The 19,982-nt window shown below is 40.2% G+C and overlaps 1 protein-coding gene across 4 annotated transcripts in view; it reads left to right on the top strand.

Annotated features, from left to right (window-relative positions):
* Positions 1-19,492, top strand: part of DOCK11 (dedicator of cytokinesis 11) — a 185,620-nt gene extending 166,128 nt beyond the window's left edge. For 3 of the 4 annotated variants that reach the window (XM_078064090.1, XM_078064087.1, XM_078064089.1), the window contains 7 exons: positions 2,230-2,343; positions 2,880-3,026; positions 12,000-12,210; positions 12,595-12,785; positions 13,546-13,646; positions 15,166-15,304; positions 19,022-19,492. In XM_078064090.1, coding sequence (XP_077920216.1) covers positions 2,230-2,343; positions 2,880-3,026; positions 12,000-12,210; positions 12,595-12,785; positions 13,546-13,646; positions 15,166-15,304; positions 19,022-19,144 — 1,026 coding nt within the window. In that variant the 3' untranslated portion in view covers positions 19,145-19,492. Of the gene's footprint in view, positions 1-2,229; positions 2,344-2,879; positions 3,027-11,999; positions 12,211-12,594; positions 12,786-13,545; positions 13,647-15,165; positions 15,305-15,535; positions 15,597-19,021 lie in introns of all 4 variants that reach the window. The other variant, XM_078064091.1, reaches the window with a different exon arrangement.
* The last annotated feature ends 490 nt before the right edge of the window (positions 19,493-19,982 follow it).

The raw sequence follows: 19,982 nt of genomic DNA, 5'->3' as shown, positions 1-19,982 counted from the left end.
CTCTGTAAAATGTCCATAGTACCTACTTTCTTACTAGCTTGAAGATCAGGCTGTTAGAAACCCAGGGAGCATTTTGCTCCTCAATTAACTAACAGGGAAGAAAGAAAAATACATCTTCTCTACACGTGAGAGGAAACGGTATTTTCTATAGGGACACTACTCCTGTTTCCCTGGAGGCTTGTAAAGGTCTGTGCAGATCCCCTGGCGTTCTACACGAGGTGTAGTCATTGTTTCTAGGACACTGATGTATAATTTTTCACTGTATCTTTATGGGATGGGCTGAAAAGTGTCAGAGATAACAGCCATAAAGATAAGGAAAATTTCCCTCCAATTGAGCTCAACTGTTTCTGTGCTCCCCTTTTTTATTGAGGTGAAATTCACAGAACATACAATTAGCCATTTTAAAGTGTACAATTCAGGATCATTCAGTGCATTCGTGATAGTCCAAACCCACCACCTCTCTCTAGTTTCAAAACATTCTCATCACCCCAGGAAAACACCTCCTACCCACTAAGTAATCACTCTCCGCCTCACCCGCCATTCCCTGGTAACCACCAATCTGCTTTCTGTCTCTCTGGATTTGCCTATTCTGGATGTGGCATAAAAAGGGATTAATAAAGATGTGACCTTTTGGGGGTGCCTGGGTGGCTCAGTCGGTTAAGCCACTGCCTTTGGCCTAGGTCATGATCCCAGCGTCCTGGGATCGAGCCCCACATCAGGCTCCTTGCTCAGCAGGGAGCCTGCTTCTCCCTCTCCTCCCCACTCATGTTCTCTCTTGCTATCTCTCTCTCTCTCAAATAAATAAATAAAATCTTTAAAAAAAAAAAAAAGATGTGACCTTTTGTGTCTGGCTTCTTTCACTTAGCATAATATTTACAGGTTATTCCAAGTTGTAGCCTGGATCAGAGCTTTATTCCTTTTTATGGCTGAATGATTTTCCATCGCATGGATATGCCACAATTTGTTTATCCATGCATCCATTGGCAGACATTTGGGTTGTTTTCACCTTTTGGCTATTATAAATAGTTGCTGTTATAGACATTCGTGTGTAAGTTTCTGTGTGGCCATATGTTTTCATTTATCTTGGGTATATACCTAGGAATGGAATTGCTGGGTCATAGGATAATTCTTTGTTTAACTTTTTGCATAACCACCAAACTGCTTTCCCTTTTACCTTCCCACCGGCAGTGTATACACTCCACATTCTGAACAATGCTTGTTGTTTTGGGTTTTTCATTAAAGCCATCTTAGTGGATGTGAAGTGTTATCACATTGTGGTGTTGATTTGTACTTTCTTATGACCAATGATTTTGAACATCTTTTTATGTGTTTGCGTGTCTTCTTTGGAGAAATGTCCATTCAAGACCTTGGCCCATTTTTAAATTTGGTTGTTGGTCTTTTTGTTGTTGAGTTGTGAGAGTTCTTTTTTTGTTAAGATTTTTTTTTAAAGATTTTATTTAGAGAGAACATGAGCATGAGCGGAGGGAGGGGCAGAGGGAGAGGGAGAAGCAGACTCCCCGCTGAGCATGGAGCCCGACAAGGGGCTCGATCCCACGACCCCGAAGCCCGACAAGAGCCGAAATCAAGTGTTGGACGTCCAACCGACTGAGCCACCCAGGTGCCCCTGAGAGTTCTTTATGTTTTCTGATAGTACACCTTTATCACATCTGTAATTGGCAAATATTTTATCCCATTTTATAGGTTGTCTTTTCACATTCTTAATAATGTGAAAATAACCTACTCCCTTTTTCTGGGTGCTCTTTGAAAACTTCTGTAAGCTTGTATAAAAGCAGTCCTCACTGAGGTGTATACTCATTTTTATATCTGCATTTTTTGTTTTAATTTAAAATTTTAAGATTTTTTATTTATTTGAGAGAGAGAACGTGAGTGGCAGGGAGGGGCAGAGGGCAGAGGGAGAAGCAGACTCCCCTCTGAGCGGGGAGCCCGATGCAGGGCTCAATCCTATGACCCCGAGATCATGACCTGAGCTGAAGGCAGACACTTAACCGACTGAGCCACCCAGGCGGCCCTCTACCCTTAGACAACATGGTTGAGGAATTTTGTCTAATTGTGACAAAGGGGCAGGGACCCCAACAAAACCATTTTGAAAAGGAAATAGCGTTGCTTCCCCAAACCTCCCCCCCCCCCCCCCGCAACCCGGTGCATGTATCTTAGCCATTTAGTAATGAACCAAAAGACAAAGCTGATTTGTATATTTTCCTTTTTCAGAAACTTACTCAAGTTTATAGAACTCTTCATGGAGCTTACACAAAAGTTCTAGAGGTTATGCATACAAAAAAAAGACTTTTAGGAACTTTCTTCAGAGTTGCCTTTTATGGCCAAGTAAGTATACTTCTGTTCGTAAAGTTGTTTTTCTTTTTAAACATTCACCTTTGAATTATTAGATTGCTCTAGCAGCGCGTACTGGTTCTTGGAGTGTGTCTAGCTAGAGGGCTGATCACAGCAGGCCAGGAGGCTCTAAGTGTAAAGTTCACTTTGGTTTCCATATCTAGATCCATTAGGTCAGAGTGCAACATAGAAGATTTGAATTTTTCCCTCAGTTTCATTTTTCTGTTGAACTTCTGAAAGTATATATTTAATATCTGGCGCTGTACACTTTCAAATAAACAGGTAAGTGTGACAGGGAATGAGAAGAGCCCTAGTATGGAAATCTTCAGGCCAATTTCATGTCCCTATGATGGCGAATTTGAAAATTCTTACTTATTTGAAGTTAAAAGAGTGAATACACGCCACGTGGCTTTCAGTACGATTTAAAATGTATTTCAAATATATTATTGCTAGCTATTTTGTACACTTTCTTTAAGTGCTGTGCTTGCTCAGACTATTTATAAGTGATTGTGTGTTTCACTCTACAATAGTCTTTCTTTGAAGAAGAAGATGGGAAGGAGTACATCTATAAAGAACCAAAGCTCACCGGCCTCTCAGAGATTTCCCTGAGACTCGTGAAACTTTATGGTGAAAAATTTGGCACAGAGAATGTTAAAATAATTCAGGATTCTGACAAGGTAACATATACCCTGCATTTCGAAATCATTGTTTGTGAGTTCCAAACGTGGTACACTGCTGGCTTTTTCCTTTTTCAGCTGGTGGGGAAGAAGTATGGAAATAGAGCCTGTCCAGATAGTGGAAGAAAGGATGGGGGTTTTGGAGTCAGAGCAGGATTCAAATCTCCATTCTCTCTCTCTTTTTTTTTTAAAGATTTTTATTTATTTATTTATTTATTTATTTATTTATTTATTTATTTATTTATTTGAGAGAGCATGAGAGAGAGATTACGAGCAAGGGGCTCGATCCCAGGACCCTGGGATCACGACCTGAGCCAAAGGCAGATGCTTCACCGACTGAGCCACCCAGGTGCCCCAAATCTCCATTCTCCTGCCATTTGCTAGCTAGGTGACCATAGGGAAGTTTACTTAACTTCTCTTGTGCCTCATCTTTCTCGTTAGTAAAATGGAGATAATACTAGTGCATTTCCTTCTAAGCTATCCTTAGTTCAGTAGTTACATGTGCAATGAAGTAAGTTTAGGAGAGATCCCTCGGCCTTGCTCTGAGGGTTACCCATCCCACCAGGCCCTGCCAGGCCAGGATGAAAAAGGTTCCAGCAAGAGAGGCTCTTTCCTAGAGATGCATCATGTCCCGTAGGCGACACTTGCGGAAAGCACAGTAGGAATGCCTGACCGTTCCTAGTCGCCATAGATGTGCCCAGAATGAGAGCTGGTGGTTAGGGCAGTGCAGGATCTGCAGGCCACAGCGATATTTACAGAGCGACGAGGGTGCAGGCGACTTAGCAGCTAATAGACAGCGTCGCTGGAGCGAAAAGCTCCCGGCCATAGTAAAGACACTTCACGGTCCGTCATGAAAATGATCTCTTCACTTTGTAGACTTAGCTCGTCTCCCATGGAGATGGTTTTACCTTGACTCTGTGCCTGAGACATTTAAAAGTAGATATGCTGGTGGGTTCCAAATTCATTAATATTTGGCACTACCCCTCTACTTCCTTCTTTATCAGTGTCACTATTTTGTGTTGTTTTATTCAGTTAAGACAACAGAAGATTTTACCTCCCTGTAGCCAGATAGTTTCAGGCTCGTTGCCACACGACTGATACTATAAATGGAAAGTTAATGGAAAGCCAGGCTTGCTGAACAACACGCAGTTTTCTGCTTTATTTTGCCCCTGAACACTCGGCGAGCCAGTGCTAGGGACCGACCGCTCTCAGGCAGGTGGACTCCTGACATTATTTGTATGCACAATATGTGAGTCATTCTCCATTGGCAACAGACATCATAAGCAGTTGCCACTTTGAAAGTCCTTATTTCTTTCTTAATGTGTGCAAATAAAAATTAAAAACACTCTTCTATCTTGCCAAAGAACAAAATCTGCTTAAGGACACAGTTCGAAGAGCCGCTTGGCAATATTTTCCAATATTTTAAACATACATTTCCCTGGACCCAACAATTTCACATTTAAGGGTTTTTTTTTTTTTTAAAGGGGGGGGGAGGACAGAGGGAGAGGGAGAGAGAATCTGAAGCAGGCTCCATGCCCCCAGCATGGAGACCAATCCGGGGCTCGCTCTCACTACCCTGAGATCATGACCTGAGCCTAAATCCAAAGTCAGACGCTTAACCCATAGAGCCACCCAGGCGCCTCTCGTGTTTAGGATTTTATTCTGTAGGTGTACACTACGATAAAGATGGATGATGAAAGGTGTTCACTGCTGCAAAGTTTCTATAGCAACCTGGAAGCAATCTAAATGTCCATATGGCTAAAGAAACGGTGTTATCCACACGATGGATATAGTAACCTATGCGTTAAAAAAAATTGACATAGGTTTAGAAGTGTTGATTTGAACCTGTTAAGATATATATATATATTTTTTAAGATTTTATTTATTTATTTGACAGAGACACAGCGAGAGCAGGAACACAAGCAGGGGGAGAGGGAGAGGGAGAAGCAGGCTTCCCGCTGAGCAGGGAGCCCGATGTGGGGCTCGATCCCAGGACCCTGGGACCATGACCTGAGCTGAAGGCAGACACTTAACGACTGAGCCACCCAGGCGGCCCTGTTAAGATATATTATTGAGGGGGGAAAAAGTGGGTTGCAGGAAATCATGGATAGGGTGATCACATTGGTGTAAAAATTGATATTCACAATAACTTGTATATGCTTAGGAAATTTCAGGAATGATACATACAAAATTGTTAACCATGCTTAGCCCTGAGGAGAGGGACTAGAGTCTTACATGGCAAGAAATTGTTGACTTTTCATGTATACCCTTGTGTACGGTTTGAACATTTTACCATATACATATTTTACTTTTATAAGCTTAAAATCAGGCTTGACCTCTTTTTTATTTCCCTGCTATATTTTGTCTTAGCCTAGATAATTACCTCAACCATCTCCTGAGGGCCCTTAAGAGAAATCTCACTTTTTTTTTTTTCCTGAGTCTAGTTGACACACAATGTTACATTTGTTTTAGGTGCCCAACATAGTGATTCGACAAGTTTATACCTTAATGCTGCGCTCAGTTGCAGCCCCCACCTGTCACCATACAATGCTATTACGGTATCATTGACTGTATTCCCTCTGCTGTACCTTTTATTCCCATGACTTATTCATTCCATAACTGGAAGCCTGTATCTCTCTCTCTCCTTCACCCATTTTGCCCATCCCCTACCCCCCCTCCCCTCTGGTAACCATCAGTTTGTTCTTTTTGTTAAAGATTTGTCTATTTATTTATTTATTTGAGAGAGAGAGAGCACACAGAGGGAGAGGAAGAGGCAGACTCCCCGCCAAGCAAGGAGCCCGACACAGGGCCCGATCCCAGGACCCTGGGATCATGACCCAAGCCGAAGGCAGACGCTTAACGACTGAGCCACCCAGGCGCCCCCTGTTTGTTCTCTGTAGAGAAATCTAGCTATTTACTAGGAGAGAAAAGAAGGTTAAGGCTTCTGGAGAGATAGGCTTTTAGATTTTTATGTAAGATCAAATAGAATGGGTTTGGAGAAGTTAAGAGATGCTAAGAAAATTTCTATCACCTAGCCATCCTCCGGTTTCTGTGGAGAAAAAAGGGATATAGAGGCTGTTCCCCGAGAGGTTTTTGTTGTCTTTTTTTGATTGTTTCAATTTTTGTTTTCTACACCAAACACGAAAAAGGCCTATCATAAATTGCAGTGACATTGACAAAGTCACCAACAGCCAAGGCCCAAGTCAGATTGAGTTGGGAGAACACTGAAAGAGGGGCCTGGGCATAGTTTCAGGTTAATGGGGAGACTGATGGAGGGGAGGGTATCCAGGGCCCACAGATGGAATGTCCAGCAGGGACAGCTCTGAGATTTGCCTCCAGCAGTGTAGCTTCTTAACATGGAATTTTGGCTCTTCATGAAATGGTCCATAACTACCATAATTTCTCTCTCTGGAAGAGAGCCATTCTGCTTTCCTGTGGTCCCTTTGGAGGACCAGAGGACCTAAGATAGGATTAATGTCATCAAGAGTGCCCACTCTTACAATGTCAGTCACTTCTTGTGGATGTACAAATTGGTAAGCTTTTCTGTAGGGTAACTGTGTCGTATATATCAAAATCCTTAGTACCATGTAAATCTAACAAAGCAACTTCTAGGAATTTACGCTGCGGAATAAATCAGAAAATCATGCACATAGTTTTAAATGTAAGGATGTTCATCAGAGTACTACTTGCAATTGCAAAACATTGAGAAACAACCTAAGACTCTATTGATGAGGGACTGATCCAATAAATAGTGTCTATCCATATATCCATTCAAAGTCATGTTAATGACCAGGGCGCTTGGGTGGCTCAGTTGGTTAAGCATCTGCCTTTGGCTCGGGTCATGATCCCAGGGTCCTGGGATCAAGCCCCATGTCGGGCTCCCTGCTCAGTGGGGAGTCTGCTTATCCCTCTCCCTCTGCCCCTCCCCCCTGCTTGTGCTCTCTCTCTCTCAAATAAATAAAATCTTTTTTAAAAAAGTCATGCTAATGACCATATAGAACTATAATAACTATGTTTTTTGTTACACATAACATAAAATTTACTATTTTGACCATTTTTAGGTATACAGTTCAGTGGTGCTTCCAGCACCATCTTGGAAAGAAGCGGCAAAAATGGGCATTCTTGCTTTGTTCCTGATCTTAGAGGAAAAGCTTTCAGGCTTTCAGCATTGAGTATAATGTTCACTGTGGGTTTCTCATAGGGGCCCTTGATTGGATTGTGGAAATTCCCTTCTGTTCCTGGTTTGTTGAGTATTTTTATTATGAGAGATGTTGAGTTTTGTCAAATGCTTTTGCTGTGTCAGTTGAGGTGATCATGTAGGTTTTTTCCCCTCCTTTCTGTTTATGTGGTGTATTACATTGATTTTTATATGTTGAACCATCCTTGCTTTCCAGGAATAAATCCTACTTGGTCATGGCATATAATCCTTTTAATATGCTGCTGAATTCTATTTGCCAGCATTCTGTTGAGGATTTTTGCATCGATGTTCATACGGGGTACTGCTGTAGTTTTTTTGTACTGTCTTTGTCTGGCTTTGGTTTCAGGGTAATGTTGACATTATAGAATAAGTCAGGGTGTGTTCCCTCCCCTTCAGTTTTTCAGAAGAGTTTGAGAAGGATTGAGGTTAGTTCTTCTTTAAGTGTTTTGTAGACTTTACCAGTGAAGACATCAGGTCCAGAGCTTTTCTTCATCAGAAATTTTTAAAAATATTTTATTTATGTATTTATTGGAGAGAGAGAGAACAGGGGGAGGGACAGAGGGACAGAATCTCAAGCAAACTCTGCACTGAGTGCGGAGCCTGATGTGGGGCTCAATCCCATGACCCTGAGATCATGACCTGAGCCGAAATCAAGAGTTGGATGCTCAACTGACTGAGCCACGCAGGCACCCCAGAAATTTTTTTTTTTTTTTAGGTAGGCTCCAGCACAGAGCCTGACATGGGGCTCAAACTCACAACGCTGAGATCAAGACCTGAGCTGAAATCAAGAGTCAACCGACTAAGCCACCTGGGGGGTCCCAACAGAAAATTTTTGATTACTGATTCAAACTCCTTACTAGCTATAGATCTATTCAGATTTTTCTATTTTTTTTCATGGTTTAGTCTTGGTAGGCTTTGTGTTTCTAGGAATTTATTCATTTCATCTAGGTTATCTAATTTGTTGGCATACAGTTGCTCATAGTACTCTCCTATAATCCTTTTTATTTCTATAGAACTGGTAGTAATGTCCTCGTTTTAATTTCTGATTTTAGTAATTTTGAGTGTTCTTTTTTTCTTAGTCCATCTAGTTAAAGATTTGTCAATTTCATTGATCTTTTCAAAGAACCAAGCTTTGGTTTCATTGCTTTTCTCTATTTTTCTATTCTCTATTTCATTTATCTCTGCTTAATCTTTATTTCCTTCCTTCCGCTAGCTTTGGGTTTAGCTCCTCTCTTTCTAGTTCCTTAAGTTGTAAAATTCTGTTGTTGAATTGAGATCTTTCCCATTTTTTAATGTTGTGTTTATCACTATAAATCTCCTCCTTAGCACTGCTTTTGCTGTGTCCTATAAGTTTTGGTATGTTGTGATTTTGTTTTTGTTAATTTCTAAGTATTTTCTAATTTCCCTTGTGATTTTTTTCTTTGAACCATTGATTTTTTTAAGTGTTTAATTTCCACAGATTTATAAATTTTCCCATTTTACTTCTGTTATTGATTTCTAACTTTATCCCACTGTGGTCAGAGAAAATACTTTGTATGATATCTGTCTTCTTAAATCTTTTGAGACTTAATTTGTGGCCTAACATGCAGTCTATCCTGGAAAATGTCCCATGTGCACTTGAGCAGAAAGCATACTGTTGTTGGGTAGAGTACTCTGTATGTGTCTGTGAGATGTAGTTGGTTTGTTGTGTTCTTTAAGTCCTCTATTTCCTTCCTTCCTTCGGTCGGCTTGCAGTATCTAGTATTGAGAGTGGGGTATTAAAGTCTCCACGTATTATTGTAAAACTGTTTCTCCTTTGAGCTCTGTCAATTTTTGCTTTTTACATGTATTTTTAAATATTTATTTATTTGACAGAGAGAGACAGTGAGAGAGGGAACACAAGCAGGGGGAGTGGGGGAGGGAGAAGCAGGCTTCCCGCTGAGCAGGGAGCCCGATGCGGGGCTCGATCCCAGGACCCTGGGATCATGACCTGAGCCGAAGGCAGACGCTTAACGACTGAGCCACCCAGGCACCCCTGCTTTATATAGTTTGATGGTCTGTTACTGGGTGTGTAGATGTTTATGATTGTTTTATCTTCTTGCTGTGTACTGCATCTTTTATCAATATGCAATGTCCTTTTTTGTCTGTTGTGACCTGTTAAAACTTTTAAGTCTATTTTGTTCAATGTTAGTATATCCACCCCTGCTCTCTTTGGTTACTATATGCATGGAATATCTTTTTCTGTTTTTCATTTTCAGCCCATGTGTGTCTTTGGATCTAAAATAAATCTCTTGTAGGCTGCATATAGTGGGATCATAATTTTTTATCCATTCTACAAATCTCTCTTTTGATTACCTTTTAATCCATTCACATTTCAAGTAATTACTGATAAGGAGAGACTTCTTTTATTCTGCTATTTGTTTTCTTATGTGCCTTAGAGCTATTTTGTCTCTCATTTTTTGCATTGCTGTTTTCTTTCTGTTTAATTAATTTTTATAGTGAAATAGTTAAATTTGTTTCCCATTTCCTTTTGATTGTATTCTTCAACTCTATTTTTGTGGTTTTCATGGGGATTATATTTAACATCCTAAAGTTATAACCCTCTAATTTGAATTTATACCTGTTCAACTTCAATAACATACAAAACATCTGCTTCTTTAACAGCCCCATCCCTACCACTTTCAGTTCTTGATGTTGTAGAACTACATCTTTATACATTGTGTGTCCAAAAAAAAAAGCTAATAATTTTTAATACATTTAATCTTTTAAGTTATGTAGAAAACAAAATTATTACATGTGATGAGTCGCTTCTCTCTTGATTCTTTCAAAATTCTCTCTTTGTCTTTGACTTTTGACAGTTTGATTTTAATGTGGTTGAGTGTGGGGTCTCTTTGACGTACCCTACTTAGAATCTTTTGGTCTTCTTGGACGTTTATAGTCATGCCTTTTCTCAAATTTGGGAAGTTTTCACCCATTATTTCTTCAAATATTATCTCTGCCCCTTTCCATCTCTTCTCCTTTCAGGGACTCCTATAATGTGCATGTTGGTCCACTGGGTGATGTTCCAACATGATTGTTATATCTTCGAGTTCCCTGACTATTACTTCTGTCTGTTCAAATCTGCCTTTGAATCCCTCTAGTGAATTTTCATTTTACTTATATTTTTCAGCTCCAAAAATTTGTTTGGTTTCTTTTTAGGTTTTCTACCTCTTCGTTGATATTGACATTTGTCCATATGTTGTTTTCTTGACTTTCTCCACATCTCCCTTTAGTTCTTTGATCAAGAGAGTTGTTTTAAAGTCTTTTTCTGGTAGGTCTACTATCAGGTCTTTTTGGGGGGCAAGTTTCCATTGGGTTATTTTTCTCCTTTGAATGTGCCATGCTTTCCTGTTTCTTTATATGCCTTGTGATTTTTTATTGTTGTTGAAAACTGGACATCTCAATCTGATACTGTGGTCATTCTAGAAATCAGATTCTCTCCCTTTCCCAGGATTTGCTGGGTTTTGTTTTTAATTATCATAGTCTGTCTCTGTGCCATGGATCAGCCTGAGGTATAAATTTAGGGTCTTCTCAGGTCTTTTCTGAACCCGCTCCTTCCCCTGGGCATGCATGGTGAGTTTCTAATTTCCCTCCTATATACTGTTGCTTTTGAGTGTCCTTGTCTTCAGTGTCTGGCTCCCAAGAGGGGAAAAAGAAAAATAAAGGGGAGAGATCTTTTAAGTCCCCTGGAAGTCACTTCAGCCAGGGGCAGGGAGGTACAACAAAAGTGGCCACAGCAGGGGCACCTGGGTGACTCAGTCAGTTAAGCATCTGATCTGCCTTCAGCTTGGGTCATGATCCCAGACCCTGGGATCGAGCCTTGCATGGGGCTCTTTGCTCAGCGGGGAGCCTGCTTCTCCCCCACCCACTCTGCCTGCCGCCCCCCCCTGCTTGTGCTCTCTCTCTCTTTCTCCCTCTGTCAAATAAATAAATAGATAAAGTCCTTTTTTTAGAAAGTTTAAAGAAAATGGCTACAGCCTCTTTGTACCTCTATGGTCAGAAACAGCAGTTGGAGCACAGATCCCCAGTATTTGGAAGACAGGATCCTTCTTGCCCATCCTGGCTCCTGCAAGCTGTTCCAGGAACATGTGCACAGCTGCCTGCCATGGGGCTGAGGGGTAGGATAAGAGTAGCTGCCATTGCGCCAAGAGATGAAACCGACCGAAATCAAAATTAACTGCCATTTTCTGTCCAAGTCTTCCCCTGCAAGTTGCAAGCTTTCAATAGATTCCAGAGTGCCAAAACAGTTAGATCAGACAGATTCTGCCAGTGTAAATGTTGTCTAGGTAGGAAGGTAGATTTCTGGTGCTCTACCACCTTCTCAGAATCCTCTCCATGATATGTTTTTATCGAGGTAGAATTCAAATGTACAGTTAACCTTTTAAATATATTTTTAAAGAATCAGATTATACAACAGTGTTTAGTATGACCTCAGCTTTGTAAATAATATGTGCCTAGAGAAAAGATTGGAAGGAAATATGTGAAAATGTGAATAATGGTCCTTGCTGAGTGGTAGGATTGCGATTTGTATTTTCTTCCCCCATTCCTATAATTTCCGAATAGGTTTCTGTAACTTCTTTATAATCAGAAGGACACGATCCTTAAAAAAAGAACAAAGCTCCCCTCTGGGTGTGCATTCAGCTGGGAACACAATCATAATGACAACGTTCCTCAGTTGATCTCAAGGGAGTTAATGGCTTACCTGTTCCCCCTCTTCTCTTCCACTGAATAAAACCCAAAACTTTCTTACTTTATAGGTGAATGCCAAAGAGCTCGATCCAAAATATGCTCATATCCAAGTCACTTACGTGAAGCCCTACTTTGATGACAAAGAACTCACAGAAAGAAAGACCGAGTTTGAAAGAAACCATAATATCAACAGATTTGTTTTTGAAGCTCCTTATACATTATCCGGCAAAAAGCAAGGTTGCGTAGAAGAACAATGCAAACGCCGCACAATCTTGACTAGTAAGTAGGACTTTGCATGATAACCTTTTGTTTGCCTTGGTTCTTTTTGATACACACAAGTAGCAGGTGGCAAGCAGGAAGATGTAAGCTGCAGTTTTAATCCTGCGTTGTTCTGCTATTCACCCACGAGCTTGCACAAACACGGCAACATCATATACCATAGTCACCCCATATGTAATTCGTGACTGATTGCTCCAGGGTGTCCCATAAAGAGAATTTTCCCCTCAATCCTGAACTAATAAGGTGCTTTCTGGTACCCTAGGGTATTTTCTAGAGAATGCGTGGTGGGGGCAATTAAGCATAGTGGAGCTTTTCCTTTGATTTGGCTGTTTGCACAAATGATTTTTTTTCCAAGATAACAAATCAGTGTGAACCTTTTAACAGCTTCCAACTCCTTTCCATATGTGAAGAAGAGGATCCCTATAAACTATGAGCAGCAGATTAATTTAAAGCCCATCGATGTTGCTACTGATGAAATCAAAGATAAAACGGCAGAGCTGAAAAAACTTTGCTCTTCTGCTGACGTGGACATGATTCAGCTCCAGCTGAAATTGCAGGGCTGCGTCTCAGTGCAGGTATGTGGTTGCTGAAGGGGTCCTGAACAGTCCCTGATGTTCTTGCTTTCATAAGGGCACGGAGCAAGCATGAATTGCAATTGTGTAATCTGCTTGTGCACTGTTCTCGGTGAACTGAAAGAAATTAGGCTCAGACGTGTCCATCAATTTTGCATTATGGCAGAAGACTTTAACATAAACCCCTGAGACAGTAGCCACGCTCTGTACTTCCGTAGCTGAAATTCATTAAGTAACTTGTTTGAATACCATCTTTGCAGATTATTTGCTTTAGCCATTGTTTTTCAAGTAAACTTCTAGTAAGAATAGTAAATATGGTCCTTGGGTAGAGATTTTTAATGTATTTAGGGTTTTTTAAAAAATTATTATTTTTTTAAAATATTTTATTTATTTGAGAGAGAGATAGTGAGAGAGATCACGAGCAGGAAGGAGACGGAGAAGCAGACTCCCCGCTGAGCAGGGAGCCTGGACACGGGGCTCGATCCCAGGACCCTGGGATCATGACCAGAGCTGAAGGCAGACGCTTAACCGACTGAGCCACCCAGGGGCCCTAGGGTTTGTTTGAGTTTTTTTAGAGATAATGCAGGGGCGCCTCTTGCAAGTCTTGATCTCAGGGTTGTGAGTTTGAGCCCCACGTTGGGAGTAGAGGTTACTTTAAAAAAATGAAATCCTAAAAAAATAATAAAAATAAAAAGAGAAAGGCAGAAATTACTTTTTGATTACATTCTAACAACTCTCTCATTTTTCTCCCTTTGTACTTCAGGTAAATGCTGGTCCATTAGCATACGCAAGGGCTTTCTTAAATGATAGCCAAGCTAGCAAGTATCCACCTAAGAAAGTAAATGAGCTGAAAGACATGTTTAGGTAAGTGCTGTGTCCTTTTCCCTTTAGACCTCTATCCTTTTACTCCCATTTTCTTCTTTAGAGAAACCAAAATATTCACTTAATAACATCCCTCCAAAAAAGACATTCTCCGTTCTCTTTTACAATATTTTAAGTGACCTGCCAACGGTACTTTAAGTAGCGAGGAAATGCACAATCTCTTTCTGGCTGCAGGACATTAACAATGAAATATGCCAATTTACCTAATTGCTTTGGATAGTGCAGCACAAATGGAAGCCTACATTCATTATGTGCTTTCCTCCTTTGCCTGATCGACTTCATCTTACAGCATTTCAGACCATTTAGGGTGGGAATAAAAGTTGAACTGGAAGGGTTGGATAGGCTTGCCCCCCTGTCCTGTGTTCTTACTTTCACTTGGGATTCTGCTGGTCCAGGGCACATGATCCCGTGGCTCAAGGGAGCATCCCTGTAAGCTAAGGCATGTCTGAACAGTCTTGCATTAGAAAACAGTCTGTTTAATATATATTTAAAAAGTTCACATTCAGAAGAGAGACAGTTGAGTAAAATAGGCTAAGAGGGAAGATGATAACTCATCCACTCGTTTGCTCCCGACTTCATTTACTTTTCCTGTCTGCGTGTTAGCAACTGTTCCAGGCTGCAGAGTAACCAGTAGTCACTCATTCACCAATATTTATTAATGCCTGGTGTGTGCAGAAAGATTCTACTAGTTGCTATGACAGGGATGCAAACCGAATGGGCAATGAGGTACTTTGTCCCCTAAGACCTACGCTCTAATTATGGACATCACACGCAAACGCATGAATGATGGACAAATGCTCTTACAATAAGTCATCAACTCTCTGTCCCCACTTTTTTAAATTATTGAAGTATAACATATTCCGGCGTATAACATACTGATTTGACAATTCTCTATATTCTACAACGCGCACCACGCTGTGTGGTCACGCCATCAGTAACCATACAACGTTATTCCAGTATTATTGACTGTATTCCCTAGACTGTACTTTTCATCTCCGTGACTTATTTATTTTATAACAAGAAGTCTGTACCTCTTAATCCCCTTCACCAATTTCACCCATTCCACTCCCCGCCCCATCTATGTCCCCACTCCCAGCCCAGGGCAGATAATTCCTACCTGTAACACCCAGCCCTGTACTGGGTACGTAGTAACCCCAAATAAATTATCTTTGAATGCATGACTCATTATCTACAGGTGCAAATTAACATTAGCACAACTTTAGCTGATTTGATATCATGTGGCTGAGCAAATAGTCTTTCTAGAAGGTCGATGTTTTGAGCCAGGTTTTAAAGGAGGTGAGAAACCAGAGGGGAAAGGTGGGAAAGAAAGGAAAAGGTATTTCGGACTTAGGAAGTGGCATTAGCAAAGACACAGTGAGAAAATACAGGATTCCAGTCTTCCCTCTAGGCAAGCCACGGTTAAAGTGAATATCAAATTGATGGTCAGTGAGACTTTCTAGGAATAAATGATGAAACCCTTATCTTTGCTCTTTTTCCACAGGAAATTCATACAGGCATGCAGCATTGCACTTGAACTAAATGAGCGGCTAATTAAAGAAGATCAAATTGAGTACCATGAAGGGCTCAAGTCAAATTTCAGAGACATGGTGAAAGAATTGTCTGACATTATCCACGAGCAGGCAAGTATTAGGGTAGTTGAAAATGAACACATGATCTGGGGCCCCTGAAGTGTTACTTAGCAAAGTCTATTCGTTCGAAATGCATTACCTTGAAATTACTCCGTCTGTGTTTTCAAGTTTGCTCCTATTATCTTTAATCGTTTAAATGATATAACGCAAATCAAATTTGGAATAATTATCTGAAGCAATTGCTAAAGCAATTATCAGTAATAAGCCCATTTTGTTCTTTAGGCCGCAGTGCTATTAGAAGTAACTAGCTGAGCCAATCTAAATTGATCTACTGGAGACATGGGTAAGAGTCTCTCAAGAAGGGTCTTAAAGAAGTGAGATGATTGGCACAGGAGCCAAATCCCTAAAAGAATATCTCTATCTTGGCTGTAAGAAGCTATAGATTCTATCGTTTAGGTGAGACACCTAGGGGCTTCCAAAATTTGAGAAATGTCTTGGCATTTTCATCTATGACTGAGTGTTCATGACAATTGCAGCTAACTTAGTAAAGCCACAACCTGAAAAATATGGAAGCCAAGACCTGTTCACCACGGACAGCCACATTATGTCACAATCAGGTAGTTAGGACTTTCATACGCCTGAGCCAGCCCCCAGTCCCCAGGCACCCCCAGGGACTTTTATACACCTGTTTGTCTTCAACCCGAGTACTCCTGGGTTTTCCTGGTAAACTTCATTTTTATGCTGGAGTCCTGACCACTCTACACATGGATTGTCACTCAAGTATTTTAGTGTCTTCAACACGTTTGTAAAAGTCCCAGCACGATGGTCTAGTCCCTCAGCGACTGAGCCTATTAAGCTTCATTTCCTTACTAATGAAAACAGCCAATGAGATAAATACTTGCTTCAGAAACTCTTCAAACTCTGAATTTTGAAGAAAGCAAGGCTTCTTCCGAGAGACAAGGATAACTACAACCCTTTAGAGAACACATTCTTAAAGCTCGTTCCAGAACCTTCTCTGTCCTGGTAGCTGCGTTTCAGCAATTGCTTGCTGTGGGAAATTTAGTTAGTTAGCACAAGGTTGCGCTGAATGACCAGGAGTCTCATTTTCCAACCATTGTCATCTTCTCAGCCTGAAGAAGTCAGCCAGCCAGACCTTCATCATCCCATTTGGTCAGTGAGACTGCTTACCCCCCACTCTCCTACCCGCCCGTTCTCCATGTCTGGGAATCTCGTTGGCCCGAGGAGCCCAGAATCAGTGTTCTAGTTCTCCTTTTTGCCATCTCTACTTCTATTAGCCCATTTAGGAAGGAGTACAAACTGTTCCAAGGCATCCCTCTGCTGTGCAGTGTTCAGAGATCCTTTTTTGTCTCCTTCCCAAAGCAGCCAGGTGATCAGGACTAGGAAGGTAGGAAATCATTCCACTTCCTTTGTTCCCTGTGTCTCGAGCTCAGCCCACGGGTAGTGGAGAGCCATATACCTTTCTGTGCCATCACTGCTCTGACGCAAGTAGATGATGTAATTTGTTCCTAGGAGCTGTCCAGTGTATGCGTTTCTATTCTTCATAATCCCTAGAAAATCAGCAAAAACTCCTTCACAAAAATACGACAACGACACACGTTGTTTTAAGCCAATGTGTAGTACGCTGCAATTATTCCATTTGCATGCAACTGCATGATGTAGCCTTAAACTCTAAAGTACTCAAATGGAAAACAAATTATTCAATTTACTGTTATTACAGTGATCAAGATACTTACAGCAGTCATTTTATAACGTTCTTCCCCTCTCCCCCGAAGTGTGGATTTTGCAAATCTGCTGTCCCACTTCCCACCTGTCTCTCTCATTTGATTCCCATAAACTGTGGCTATTTTATTGAGTTGGAGAGACCAGTATTTTAGACCCTTGATATTATATATAGATAGGTAACCAAGAAAAATCCTAGTTTCTTTTTTAAATTTAATTTTATTTTATTTACATTCAATTAATTAACATATAGTTCATTATTAGTTTCAGAGGTAGAGGTCCGTGATTCAGGTGCATATCATACCCAGTGCTCATTACATCATGTGCCCTCCTTAATGCCCATCACCCCATTTACCCCAGCCCCCCACCCCCCTCCCCCTCGAGCAACCCTCGGTTTGTTTCCCGTGGTTAAGAGTCTCTTTTGGCTTGTCTCCCTCTTTGATTTCATCTTGTTTTATTGAAAAATCTTAAGTTTCTATTGGTTTATATTTATACATGCTGTCCCGTCATAATGCATCGTATTTAGGTGTGCCCTAACTGTTGCCTTTATAGTGAATTTTTATAATTTAACGTTTCCTATTAGATTCTCACAAAAGAGAGCCTTTTTTCAGTCCTACACTTTGAGATATGTTATTTCCCAAAGGAAAAGAAGATAATACAAAATAAGGTAAAATATAGCTGTAGAGTACAATATAAATTATTCTGTTGTGCCCCATAAATGATTACTTGACAAAAGATATATGGCCTGGATATTCTTCACCCTCTTCAATGTAATCTGTTATAGTATACCAAAATATACAGTTCTTTGTAAAACTTCTTCAAGCTTTTGACTTTTAAAAGGAGACTTAAATAAATAAAATCTTTAAAAAAATAAGAGGGGATTTATATTATCTTAAAATGATGAATTGCAGATTTCTTAATTAGAGTTAGTGGTGGCCACTGTAGGGTCTGGTATGTTTTGTTTTCTACACAATGAGTCCCATATTGTCTTGTCACATCTGACAGGTGTGGATAAACAATTAGTCATCTCTTAAACCTCTGCTTGGCTTCCAGATTCGTGTCATGAGTTACGATTTTTGTAAGAGGAAATTTCTCTATTATGGACTTTGTATAAGACCTAATTTGTAGCAACACAAATGATATGACTCATTACTGTCACCATAGACCAGTTTGTGGGCTTAATACTGAAGTTTCAAAGCTAACTTGAGAACCAAGTATTGAAAGCTTGAGACCTAAGCTGGGATCATACAGTAAAGAGGTTGGATGTGATGTGTATGGTATTCTTTTCTTCCATCTTTTTTTTTTTTTTTAAGTAGGCTCCACACCCAATGTGGGGCTTGAACTTACGACCCCAAGACCAAGAGTCGCATACTCTACCAACTGGGCCAGTCAGGCACCCCTTCTTTTCTTCCATCTAATCAAGCATATTTGATCACACAAAATGGAAAGTTTTAAAAATATCTATACCACTATGAATATATATGTTTATATACTTATGGGATATAAAATTTACATGTTATATGTGTGAAGTTCTTCATTTCCATGAAAAGCCTTCTGTATCAATTAGCTTATATAGTTCTAGTGGGTCTTTAGAATAGAAATATGTACTTGTGACTTTATTTAAGAATATTTTCCAAGTCTCCAGGGAAGGAGCATGGGTATCTGTGTGTTTGAAAAGCCCCACTGGTGATTCCGAGAACCACTGTTATGATCGTTCGTTTAAAAAAAAATTTTTTTAAAGATTGCATTGCCTCTCCCTTTTTCTTGAATTTTGCATTTTACAATCTTTTGTTTTTCTTATTGAGTAACCAGATCTTTTCTGCTTTTTTGCTATGCTGCCTTTGTAATACAGCTTTGAAGACTTAAGTCGGTAATGTTATTCTTTGCTCTTTCTGTTTTATGTCATTTTAAATAGCTACGTGTCGGTGACAAATTGAAATATGCCTGTAATTTCATATACACATACTTTTTTGACAGCGGCTATTTTGCTTCATGATAAACATGCAGGTTTTTTTTTCTTTGTTTTAGATACTACAAGAAGACACGATCCATTCCCCCTGGATGAGCAACACATTACATGTATTTTGTGCAATTAGTGGTACATCGAGCGACAGAGGTTATGGTTCCCCAAGATACACTGCTGAAATCTGAGGACATGCAGATGCAAAGTGACAACGAGACTGACCTTTCTCAGGAATAATCGGAGCTGTGCAAATGTTAAAATTTAAAGATTTGATATACATGGAGTGTTTCTTCCTGACACCAAAATTTTCATGCTTTCAAACAGGGTGCTTACATATTTGTAAATATTTAAGCAACTTGAAAGTGCCTGGAAAATTGCACCACTGTGCTTGGTTTGTACTTTTTTAGGTAAATCTATATACGGAAAAGTAGAGCTCAAAAACATTAATTCAATTTGCTTAATTATTGCTTCAGATAATAATGGTACTGTGTAAAATTGTATAATGGAACACAATAAAAGGTAAAACTTATTTGTAATTAGAAGTGAAGGAAATAATACTTTGAACTTAGCATTTTTCTTGACAGGAAGCTCAATTCATGATCATACTGATCCTTGGAGAGAAAAAAAAATTGATCAGATTTCCATAAAACACGGATATTCCAAATTGGGGAGGTAGTCTGAACTCCTGCCTGCTAGTAGTCAAGGCGAGGCTAAAGGAAACAAAAGGGTCATTTGAAAAGGAGGATTTCACAAGGAAAGGCAATACACAGAAATACCAAACTTACTGTTCCTTCAAGTTTTGAGCCAGTGATGCCAGGTGATCAAGTTGGTCTCTCTCTGCCTTCCAGGGCAAGGGATTCATATGTGACCTAGCTCTCCCTGGGAAGTGGCATTGGTTTGTTCCCAGAGCTTTCTGGGGCTATCCAGAAGGCCAAATAAAATAGTTCCGAGAATTTATAGTCAGTACATCCTATGCAACTTCAAAGCTTTCAAAGTAGCAGAGTCAGGGAGGTATTTATGTAATGA

This window comes from Halichoerus grypus, chromosome X (genome assembly GCF_964656455.1).
Source record: "Halichoerus grypus chromosome X, mHalGry1.hap1.1, whole genome shotgun sequence".
Classification (NCBI taxonomy): Eukaryota; Metazoa; Chordata; class Mammalia; order Carnivora; family Phocidae; genus Halichoerus; species Halichoerus grypus.
Note: the sequence above shows the minus strand (reverse complement) of the source record. Positions and strands in the feature narration are given on the sequence as shown.